Source organism: Terrapene carolina, unplaced genomic scaffold (assembly GCF_002925995.2).
Source record: "Terrapene carolina triunguis isolate 2854851 unplaced genomic scaffold, T_m_triunguis-2.0 Scaffold836, whole genome shotgun sequence".
NCBI lineage: Eukaryota > Metazoa > Chordata > Testudines > Emydidae > Terrapene > Terrapene triunguis.
Window position 1 is genome coordinate 2,242,291 of NW_020665187.1, and position 11,191 is coordinate 2,253,481.

General features: G+C 55.9%; 1 protein-coding gene across 1 annotated transcript in view; it reads right to left on the reverse strand.

The window, feature by feature from the left end:
* Window positions 1-11,191, reverse strand: part of COL2A1 (collagen type II alpha 1 chain) — a 59,509-nt gene that overhangs the window by 23,729 nt on the left and 24,589 nt on the right. The window contains exons 17-25 of the mRNA XM_026660702.2: window positions 8,690-8,734; window positions 7,720-7,773; window positions 5,548-5,646; window positions 4,588-4,632; window positions 4,214-4,312; window positions 3,564-3,617; window positions 2,379-2,486; window positions 1,876-1,929; window positions 918-1,073 (exon numbers count right to left, since the gene is read on the reverse strand). Of these exons, the coding sequence (XP_026516487.1) occupies window positions 918-1,073; window positions 1,876-1,929; window positions 2,379-2,486; window positions 3,564-3,617; window positions 4,214-4,312; window positions 4,588-4,632; window positions 5,548-5,646; window positions 7,720-7,773; window positions 8,690-8,734 (714 nt within the window). The remainder of the gene's footprint in view (window positions 1-917; window positions 1,074-1,875; window positions 1,930-2,378; window positions 2,487-3,563; window positions 3,618-4,213; window positions 4,313-4,587; window positions 4,633-5,547; window positions 5,647-7,719; window positions 7,774-8,689; window positions 8,735-11,191) is intronic.

An 11,191-nucleotide genomic window follows, 5' to 3' on the forward strand; every position in this document is an offset into this window, starting at 1 on the left:
GTGTCTGTGCAGCACCTGGCACCATGGGGCCCTGATCTATTAGGGCCTCTGGGTTCTACTGGAGTACAAAGAAAAAGAAGGGAGCCTTTGTCATGCCTAGCGGAGCCCAGGTGCGGGAATTATTCTCACTGCGGGGGAGGGGCGGCGTGTGATTCTCAATGGGGAGTGGGAATTCCTCGTCGCGGCTGGATGCTTTGAATACAGTATTCGGTGTCCTTCCGAGGATCTGCCCCTATATGGTTCAGCCTCACGGGGTCGCGTCACCAGCCAGGGGACTCCCGCAGCAGCCAGTTACACTGGAGTCAGGCAGGGAGGGCTCAGCACTGTTTGAGCGCCCCCTATCGCTGGGCTGCAGGGCTGCACATTCCCTTATTACCACCCGCCCAAGGCTCAGAAGGGGAGCGCGCCCCAGCGACACCCAGGCTGCTGTGGTTGGTGCCACCTGCTGGTGCCTCGGGAGAGCTACAAGTGCAGAAGATGGGATATCGGTGATAAACCGCTGGATAGCAAAGGGAAAAGGTCCATCCAAAGCTCTGGGATTTCAGTGATGGGCTCCTCCTGGTTTTGACAATACCTGCAATACCCAACGCTGGGAAACGTGGCAAGGGGCAGGGGGCCGGCACCGAAACCCAGCTCTCGACATCCCCCCCACCCAAAGTCTTACTCAGGCCCATTGGCAGCCAGTGCTTCCCCTCACTGGTACCCACGTGCCGGCTCCTGCTTAGACTCTGGCTGAAGGGCAAACAGCTGGCGTTCTTTGCAGCACCGCATGCCAGCCCTGTGGGTGGGTCACTAGCAGAGAGATGCCTTGGATTCTTTGGAGGCATGTGAGATGCATGGGAAGTTGGGGTTCCATTTCTGCTCCCCCCCCACCCCAAAAAACGTTGCTTGCTCTAAACATCTTAACCCTTTCAGTCCCAGTTGTCAAGGCCAAGCTTGGCTGGGAGCTGATGCCATCTCCCCTTCATTCTCACCCTAGCGCCGGGCAGGCCGGGTTCTCCGGGACGTCCAGGATCACCAGTGGCTCCTTTAGGCCCCCCGAGGCCAGCAGGACCACGCTCGCCAGGGGCACCCTGTCCGGGGATAAGGAAGACATGCACGTTAGCCAACCCAGTTCTAGGGGGCAAACAGGGGCAGGCGGATGCACCACAACCAGTCTGGCTAGGGACAGGCGAGGCTGACATGTCATCGCTAAGGGCCCCAATCTGGCTCACGCTGAAATCAACATGACTAAGGCTGCTGAGCGTTGGGTTGATCCCTGTAAAAAGGTGCACCGGCTCTTTAAGGACTGGGGTGGGAACTCCTCTGAGCCAGCCCAATCCAGCCTCGAAAGGTACTTGGGAGACAGGAGACATAGGCAATGGACTGATCTCATGCTGTCCCTGTAGTCTCCAACCCCCTCTCCTCTCAGCCTCTACTTCAGAACCAGGAGAGCAGGGCAGGCTGGGAAATGGAGTCCACCGGGGCAGCCCTGTGGCAATCCCACCTGGGGGCAAGGCATGCTGGGAAAGAAGGGACATATATAAACCACAGCTGGGAGCTGAGAGAGGGCAGGAAATTGGCTCTCTCCGGACAGAGCCCAGTGTCTTATATTAGGGTCACCTTATTTTTGCTCAGGAACGGTTCTGGGGGCAGATGTTGCCGAGCTGAGCCGAGAAGTCATGCAGATGGTCGAGCGGCCCTCCTCCTGGGTGGATTGCACCAGACCCCAGGGCAGGGGATGGTCCTCTGCCAATAAATTCCACCCAGGTGCCTTTTTTGTCCAGCCTCTCCCAGGACAGTAAGATGCCTAGGCTGAGTCTATGGCAGGCGCCCCCTAGATCATTTGCTACCCCCATGGTCCGCTCACGGAACAGGGGCAGTGGTTTCACTCACCTTGGGCCCAGCGAGACCATCCTGACCTGGGAAGCCGCGGTTTCCAGGAGAGCCCTAGGAAGGAGGAGATAACAAGGGTGGCATCAAGGTATTAGGTACCACTACGCTCCCTCCACTAGTTTCCCGGCACTGTACAGGCCAAGGAGATGGACGATCTCAGCAGTCCCCACCCCAAGCCACACACCTGTAGCTGAGCTCACTCTGAATTGGGAGTCCAGGGCTCGCCCTGGGGTGGGCGTTACACTGCGAGTCCCACGTGGCAGACACGCCATGAATGCCGGGGACTTGCACCATGATGGGCTCACATCACGGGGCTGCCGATCCTGCAGCTCACCCCCGGGTGGCCTTTACACCCTGGCTCCCCGGGATCCTGCCACCGGGGCTGTTGCCCCATGTATCCCAGGGCTCGTGCCGAGGTGGCTATCACCGGCTTTCTGTCCCGTGCCAGGCTGCCAAGCATGGTGATGCCGCCAGCGTGGAAGCGTGATGCTGACGGCACTTACTCTCTCTCCAGGGGGTCCGACAGGCCCAGCAGCACCGGGCTCACCACGGCCACCTCTCTTGCCTTCTTCGCCAGCTGGGCCGGGTGCTCCCTGTGGCCCTGCGGGGCCCTGCGGGGGGACACAAGGAGAACATGCATTAGGCTTCCCCGTCCTCTCGCCCGCAGCCTAGGACAGTGCGAGGGACCTTCCTGCGCCAGCCACTGAGGTACATGGCCTCTATCACCTACCAGCGGAGGCATGTGCCTTGCCCGCAGGCTGCGTGGTCTAGTGGGTAGGGTCTGGCCCTTGGAACCAAGCGACCAGGGTTCTATTCCCAGCTCTGCTGTGTGACTTTGGGCAAGTTGCATCCATTTCCTCCACTAACCTCTGTCTGGGTCATTTTGACTGCAAGCTCCCCCAGGGCAGGGACTGCCTGTACAGCCCCTAGCGCCGTGAGGCCGTGATCTCAGACAGAGCCTCTCAGAGTTGTTTAATAATAGCAACGTAGAAGGAACCCGGGTTAATGGAGTGGTGAGAGAATGTTCTTGGCCTAGCGGAGAAGTTCTGGGAGGCAGAGGCTAAAGGCAACAGGGTGGCTATTGTTTGCCTTCCGTGAGCTCAGCGAGAGGGCCCTGCAGGGCTTGCTAGCCAGGGGGCCAGTTAGGGGAAAAGGCTCATTAACTGCGGGAGAGACTCTCTCTTCTGCCAAGCGTGCCGTGAAGCAGGGAACAGGTGCACGAGGGAACGAGGGCTACCCCAGCGCGGCCAAGGGATGGGATTCAAACTACACCCTGGGGAGGCCGTGCAGAGCACTGGACTGGAACTCAGGAGATTTGGATTCTGTTCCGGGCTCTGCTGGTGACTTTAGGTAACACCTTCCTCTCTGTTTCCTCCTGCACTGGTTAGGCCATCGGTTCTTTGGGGCAGTATCTGTCACTCACTATGTTAACTGGGTGTCTACTGGCACGACTAGGTCAGGACGTATCCTGCTCAGGGCTTGGGAGGAGAAGGTTGTCATTCTGTGCTCAGCGCCTGAGAGTCCTGCCCAGAGGACCCTCAGGGCGTGTGCTGGAGGGTGACGTCTAAGGGGCATCTGCATGGGCACAACTGCCCACCGCTGGGTTCGCACTGGATGGCCCGTGACTGTCAATCATAGGAATTCTTCAGACCATAGATCACATTCGAGCTGGTTTGCTGGATACTCACAGATTCACCTTTGGGGCCTTGTTCGCCTTTGAAGCCTGCAATGCCAGGGTCTCCCTGCAGAGAAAGAGAGAGCTCGTCACTCATCGTCCCACACGCCCGTCCAGGTACATCTCCGCAGGCCGTGAATGCCACTCTGGTGTGGATTTCCAAGGGAGCGGTGTTTGCACACCCTGAAGTATCCGATGGCGTACGCTGATCCCTTTCCCCAGGGCACCTGGCAGGGGGAGGGGGATTTGGGGCACATGGCCTGGGACAGCAGCCCAGGGCAGAATTTGTGGCAAAGGGAAGGGTAAGAGGCATCATGTGCAGCGTCTGGCAGGTGGAATCTGCAGTATGTGAGAGGGGAAGGTGGCAGTGGGACGAGAATGTGGCCCGGGGGGAGGTTGTGGCGTGGGGGGTGGGGGGGCAGCACCAGGGAGAGGCTGTGGCGTTGGGGGAGTTGGCACCGGGGGAGGCGGTGGTGTTGTGGGGAGGGGGGGGGGGGTCAGCGCGGGGGGGGAGGCTGTGGGGTCGGCACCGGGGGGAGGCTGTGGCATCGAGGGGGCTCAGCACCAGTGGGGGAGGCTGTGGTGTATGGAAGGGGGACGCGGCATTTCTTTGTGCTCTGCGAACACGTCCCCTGCTACAGACCTGCTCCCCCAGGTTCTTACCGTCTGACCTTTGGGACCCAGAGGCCCCGTTGCACCTTGAGGCCCGGGAGGCCCACGTGGCCCAGGGAAGCCGGGGGCACCAGCAATTCCAGGAGCGCCCTGTTGACAGCACAGAGGCGGCGGCGGTCAGGAGGTACAAGCAAAGGGTTCAGCCGTCCCGTCGCCCTGCAGCTGAGAATCCACCACCTCCCTCGGCTCAGCACATCCATGCGGCATTAATTCCCACGGCAGGGGCGGATGTACCCACTGAGCTGGGCCAAGATGACTCGAAACCCGCCCCCCCCTTTGCTCCGTCCACCCCACTGAATTCAGGCTCCGTCCACCCCACTGAATTCCCCACTTCCCCTTGGGCGTCAAGGCCAAGTCCTACTCACAGCTGATCCTTTAGCGCCAGGGATGCCGTCAGTTCCAGGGTTACCCTAGAAGCAAGGAGAAGATCAATGAGCGACTAGCAAATCCCTTTCCAGTGGGCCAGGGAGATCCTATGGGGAACTGTTGTAGCTTCCACCAAAGAAACAGGAGGGAATTCAGCAGGGGGAGAATTACTCAACAAATTCCCCTCTGGGGAAAGGCTAAGAGGGCCGTGACTAAGGCTAACACTTGCAGTGACAGGTGTCAATCAGACTAACAGCTGGAGGGGCCGGAGCAAGCCCTGATAGGCTGCAGCTGCAGCAGGGGAAAGGCAGGGTTAAATATATATTGAGGCCCTGGAGGGACAGTTCAGGTAATGGAACCTGCTGGGAAAGGAAGCTGGATCTAGATTCCAATTGATCAGGCACGGTTGATGGTGGGAGGGGTGACTCCTGCCACAATGCAGGGGGAAGAGATCAGGGATGCTAACGGAGGAGGAAGGATGGCCTAGTGGATAGTGCTCTTCCTGTGTCACCTCGTGCCAGTCAGCTAGGCCCAGATCCTCAAAGGTATTTAGGCCCCTAACTCCCTTTGATCTGGTGGGAATTAGGGACCTAAATACCTTTGAAGATCTGCGCCTTCAAGTCCGGCGTGCCTCAGTTTCCCCACTGGTAAAATGAAGTTAATACTCCCTGTACCACTCATAGTGGGAGTGGGCGTGAGGCCGAATGAGCCTGGCTGCCTGGGGCAAGAGAAGAGATACGACACCAGAAGGGGGTCGTGTTTGGAGGCGTTAAACTGGGCGGGGACCCTGTGCTCCCGAGGGACAGGGGTTCTTCAGGTAACTCATCACCTGGGTGGGCTTTCTCCTTTCTCTGTGATTATAGCCCTCACCCCCCTTGAAGGCTTGGGGGCAATTAAGCACAAGAGCCCCCCCGGCTAGGCCCCTCCTCTACCGCGGCAGAAAGGGGCAAGTTACTTACGGGTGCCCCTGAAGGTCCGGGGGAGCCGGGAGTGCCAGATTCACCTCTGGGGCCTTGGGCACCCTCAGGGCCTCGAGCGCCAGTGGGGCCAGCTTCCCCCTGCGAAGGGAAAAGGAAAAGGGATAAAGAAAGCAGAATCCCACAGCGGAGAGGCAATGCCTACATGCCATCCTGTTTGAACCACCCTGGCCCGGGAGGCTTCCGTGTGGATGGGGCTAGATGCTCTGTCCAGTTAAAAAGTGGAACAGCCTGTAAACGGGAGAGGAAGCGTGGCTTAGTGGGTGATGCCTCTATGCCTGACCTCTGCCACTGACGGGTTGCGTGACCCTGTGCAAGTCACTTTCCCCTCCCACCCTCGGTCTACGCAGACTGTGAGCTCATCTGGGCAGGGTCTGTCTGCAGTGCCCGGCACGGTGTGGCTCTGATCTCAGTGGGGTGTCTATATACTTCCCAGCCTAGTGTCTCCGGTCACTCACGATACAGCAGCCTAGGGGGCGGTGTGTGTGGGTGAACCTTTCTAAGGAGATGCCAATACAGGAAGGAATCCCCTCCCAGCACCAGTACGTATGAGTGTCTTTCCTCTGTCTCTTTGGGAGGATTTGGGGCCACGATTTTCCAAAGTGGCTGGTGATTTGGGGGACCCCAACTGGAGACCCCGTTCAAGAAGCCTGATTTCCAGCAAGTGCTGAGGGACACGCTCTCGGAAGCCCGGGCCTCTTTAGGGGATCTCACACCAGGCAGCCAAAATCGCTTCGTTTTTGGAAAAGATTGCTAAGATTTTGGAAAATCGCAGCCTCCTTCCACACATACCTTGAGCCTGCACTAGCCCCTGTCCCAACCCGCCGCTGCGGCTTTGCTTTTACTTGGGGATTTATTGATTTTTTTCAATAAATTCTCTCCTCTTGGGATTAAAAGACCCGGAGCTGAATAAACAAACTTCAAACACAGCTCTCTGCTCTCATCCGCCCCCCAGCTGCATCGGGGAGGGGGAGATCATATGTCTTTCAATCTCCTCCGACGATCCCGCGCCGCTGCTCATAATGAGGATGATTATTACTGAAGTGCCATTGTCTGCCTCTCCGTGACTGCATCTCCGTGGTGCCCTGTGCTGTCTGGTAACTGGGGAAACCGGCCCTTGGTGAGAATAGCAGCCAGGAGCCAAATGCCACATGCCTCCCAGCCAGACTCCTGCAAGGGGGAGTCCCAGGGAAATATCCCATGCATCTGATTAAAGAAATCACCAGGCTGGGACATGTGGGGGGAGGAGACAGGACTTATGGGGGTGCCCCTGGACTGGAAGGAGGTGGCATTGGGAAATCTGGAGGGCGGGGGCTGCCTTTTTCCAGATTGTCCTGGCCCTCTGGGTGGTCATTTTTCAGCTGGATGCTTTGCCCCCGGGCCTGGTTTTATTGACGCTTTATTTGTTTAACCAGGGGCTCGATCCTGAGCCACCAAAGCCGTTAAACACGAGATTCACTATAAACCCGCGAATGGGTCCCGTTGGAGTTCATGCGATTGCCGCACGTGCTTAAAGCAAAGTGCAAGTTCTGTTAGGGGCCGGAGCGCTCAGCATTTTCCAGGGTCGAGCCCCCCTGGGGCAGCCCTGTTTACTCCCTAGACTCACCTGCCTTTTTTCTTTCCCTCGCTCTGTTTTTTCTTCTGCTCTTTCTCCTGCTCCCTCTCCTTATCTCTCTCTTTCCCATTCTTTCTTCTTCCTTTTTTTCTCCTTCTTTTTCCATTTTTTCTCTCCTTTTCTTTGTCTCTTTTCTCATTCATTCTTTCTTTTTCATTCAGTTTCTCTTCCATTTTTTCTTTCTTTTTCTCTTTCTTTTCCCATTCTTTCTCTCATCTCACTCTTCCTTCCTTCCTTTCTGACATTTCCCCCACCTTTATCTCTTTTTCTCATTCATTCTTTCTGTCGTTCACTCTCCTCCCATTCTTTCTTTTTTCTTTCTCTCTTTCTCTCCTTTCACACTCACTCCTTCTCATCCCATCTTTGCTCACTGCTCCAGCAGGTGACCCAGAGAATACATGTCAGACTGGAGGTGAGCGGAGGAACTGAAGCGCTCAGTGGATTTTCACTGATGCTTGCAAAAATGCCGAGGGAGGGCATTTCTGGCCGGCTCCGCGCTCAGCTATGTGAGAAGTGTCTGCCGGAGACTCATCACCTACCTTAGAGCCTGGGCCGCCAGGGAATCCAGGAGTTCCGGAGGGGCCGACGGGTCCCTGGGCAGAGAGAAACAGAAGTTAGAGTCGGCCCGCAAGGAAGAGCAGCAAAGTCCAAATTCAAAGATCAGGCAGGATTGCAGCCATTTGGGGACGGTGGGTGGACTGAAGCCCACAAAAGCACAGACAAAGGGTTCCTTAGCAGGTCGGGAGGGGTGGGGCGTGTTGCATGGTCCCCAGAGGGTTAAAATCTAAACCAGAGGGCCCATGAGGCGGGAGCTCCAGGGGACGAGTATAGGCCACTGGAGGGACTCAGGACAGCTGAGTTGCATGGTCTAGACAGGTGGGCCTCGCAGGGGCACTACCAAGGGACGTGTACCAGACATGGGGTATGCACCAGCCCAGAGCTAGCAGCAATCAATCCCTACCCCTTAGCAGCACAAGTGCAGCAGACTAGTGACTATCTCCTGGCGGGGGAACTGTCACAGGGGGCTCTCATCGTACAGCTCACATTGCTGGAGACCCGCACAGAACACGGTGAGCACCACTGGAGGGCTCACTAACTATTTAAGGGGATACCATCCAATTCCTGTACTCTGCTGGGGGGGAAGAGGGGTGGGCAATTGCTGGAGGGAGTGCGTGTGTGTGATGTTTTCTGTCTTATTGGGGGCGGGTGATCCCTTCGGGACAGGCCCCGGTGTTTTGTTCTGTGTTTGGACAGTGCCTGGCACAACGGGGCCCTGGGGCCGGGGCTGGGGCTGAGAGGTGCTACCACAATACAAACAATAAATAATAACTAGTGCTCCTGCGCTTAGGATGTGATGTGGAGGGAGCCCAGGGTACACGGGCCGGGGCCCATTTTAAAAAATATTTCCGACCATCTAAAACACACACAATGAGCCAGTTTTCAGCAAAACCTTCCTGTGCAAAGACTGTCATTTTAGAAGACGTAATATACAGAAAACAAAGTACTTACAGGGGGACCAGCTGGGCCAGGGAGACCGTCGTTGCCACGAGCACCCTGTGGAAGCAAGGCAACTGGAGTCAAAAGAGAGAGCCTCCTTAATAAGTGACATGACACGTGACTAGCTAACAGGTAAGACAGTGTGGTCTAGTGGGTAATGCACTAGACTGGGACTCAGGAGACCCGGCTTTTGTCCTCACCTCTGCCAGTAACCTTGGGCCAGTCATTTCCCCTTGATTTTTTCTTTTTTCTGTTTAGACAGTCAGCTCTTTGGGGCAAGGAGTGTCTCTTGCTATATGTTTGTACAGCACCCAGCACGGTGGGGCCCTGATCTCAGCTGGGTCCTTCATAATAAGAGGGTGACAGCAACCAGCGTTGCGTTACTCTGCCGGTCCGGACAATATCTGCTTAGGGGATGTGGGCGCAAAGAGGGCAGGGGTTAGCCAACAGGCCGCACAAGTTCCTAAGCCAAATTCACTTCTGGTGTCAATCCGTCGGTTTAAATGGAGCAGGACTGAATCTGGCCCTTTAGATTTTGAAAGAAGGGTGGTGATGGGCTATTACTCCTTTCCAGGTAAAGCGCTGAGGGCAGATGCAGAAAGCAGGAGGGATTTTTGCAAGCCACTGGGGGCTGTTGCATTGATGCAGCGAGGACAGTGTAGGTTTAACATTCTGTCTCCACATGGGCTGGCATCGTACGCTACGGCCCCTAGGAGGCGCTGTGTAGGAACTCCCACCGGCAAAGCATACCTTCCTTTACCAGTGTATTCTAAATAGGGAGTAGAAGTCAGTGGGGCCAGTTCCTTAGATGGTGTCAGTTAACCAGATCCCCAGCTCGTGTAAATCCTCCGTAGTTCCATCAAAGGCAATGGAGATGCACCAGTTTACAGCAGCTGAGGATTTGGAGTTGCTCTTTTACACTCCGAGGACCTGATTCCGGTTTCACCTCGACCAGTGTTTGCACATTGGAGTCACTCCACTGACTTCTGTACTCCTGATTCTCAGCATCTGGCCCGTCTACCTCAAACCGGGCTAGACTGAGCATGGATTTCAGCATCCCCCTGCAAGCCGCTAGTCCACAGTGAAGCACAAGACCGAGTAGCCGAGCAGCCATTGTTCCTTTCCTGCACCAGGCAGCCGCTGCGAAAGCGCCAGACGCACTACAGGGGCTCAATAAAGGGGAGCCCTCCTGATCTTGGAGGAAGTCCACTGCCGCTGATGGCTTGACACCAGCGCGCACGGAGAGCGGAATCAGGCTTTTGATGTGTCTGGGGAGCAGCCGTGCTGTGCTTAAACAGACAGCTGAAAAAGTATCCGCGGAGCCTTGCCGTGAGGAATTCATTACCCAGAGGAAAGGGGGCATAAGGAGGAAATGAGATGAAAGCCTGCAATGCCAGGAGACATTTCTTCAGACTTAGATCTGCTTTACTAGGCCACGGAGCGAAGTCCCAGGGGAAGCAGGGGGAGCCCTGGGCTGGACAAAAGCCCTTTATTGTGAAAAACATCCCTGTGTTAGCTGGGGGCTGGGGACTGGACTGCAGATCTGGCCCCAAGTAGCTCTTTTCAGTCTGGCTCTGTGGGTCTGTCGATGTAGCAAACCAACCCCCCTAAGGATCTAGAATTGCCAGCCCTAAACATTGAGCTGTCAAGAGTCAGGCCTCAAAAAGATGAGATTGGCTTAAAAATTATGAATTCTGGGTCTTTTTCTTTGTCTTCCGGTTTATTTTGCACTGGGAGCACGTTTTTAAGCTTTTCTCTGCAACCATGCTGGCTAGAATCTTGCTGCTTTTTTTTAAAGTGAAAGCTGAGCGTCTCTCATATTCCCATGACTCCAGTAGCTGGGGCTTTCAGAAAACCACAAAATATCACAATGAAATTGCCAGAGTTGGCAACACAGAGATTGTCAGCGAAGGCTGATGCAGTCCAGGCTGTGTCCTGGGTACCAAAGTCTCAGTTCACACTGATGCTGAATTCCACACCAGCCTGGATTGGCCATGTGTGGATGGTTTATGTTACAGACCTTGGTGTAACGTTGACACTAACAGATGCCAGCAACAGCTGTTTCCAAGATGCATGTGGCCCACCAGGAGGCAGATGCCCTCAGGGAAATTTTGGCCCAGGCCCTCAAAGGTATTTAGGCACTTAACTCCCATCGGGCTGGGGCTATCAGGGGGATGGCAGGGCTCCACCATGTTCACCCACCCTTATCGGTATGATACGAAAGTATCTTCCCTGGCTCTTCATCGGCTTCAAGGTGCTCAACAGGCGCCTTGCAGGAATCAGGGGTTGGGGCCAAAATCTCTTGCCGAACTTCCCAGCCATTCCAGGGGCTTTCATGTGCTCAGCGAATGGAGGTGGGGGGGATTTTTATGCTATGCTATGTTACCAGCTGACAGCGGGAAGCCCTGGGGACTTATGAGAAAATGTAGGAAACTTGTCCAGGCACGAGGAGCCTACCGGGTACTGCAGCGCCTGTGTCTGCAGCTTTGCTGAGCAATGCACAGCTCGCCTGTA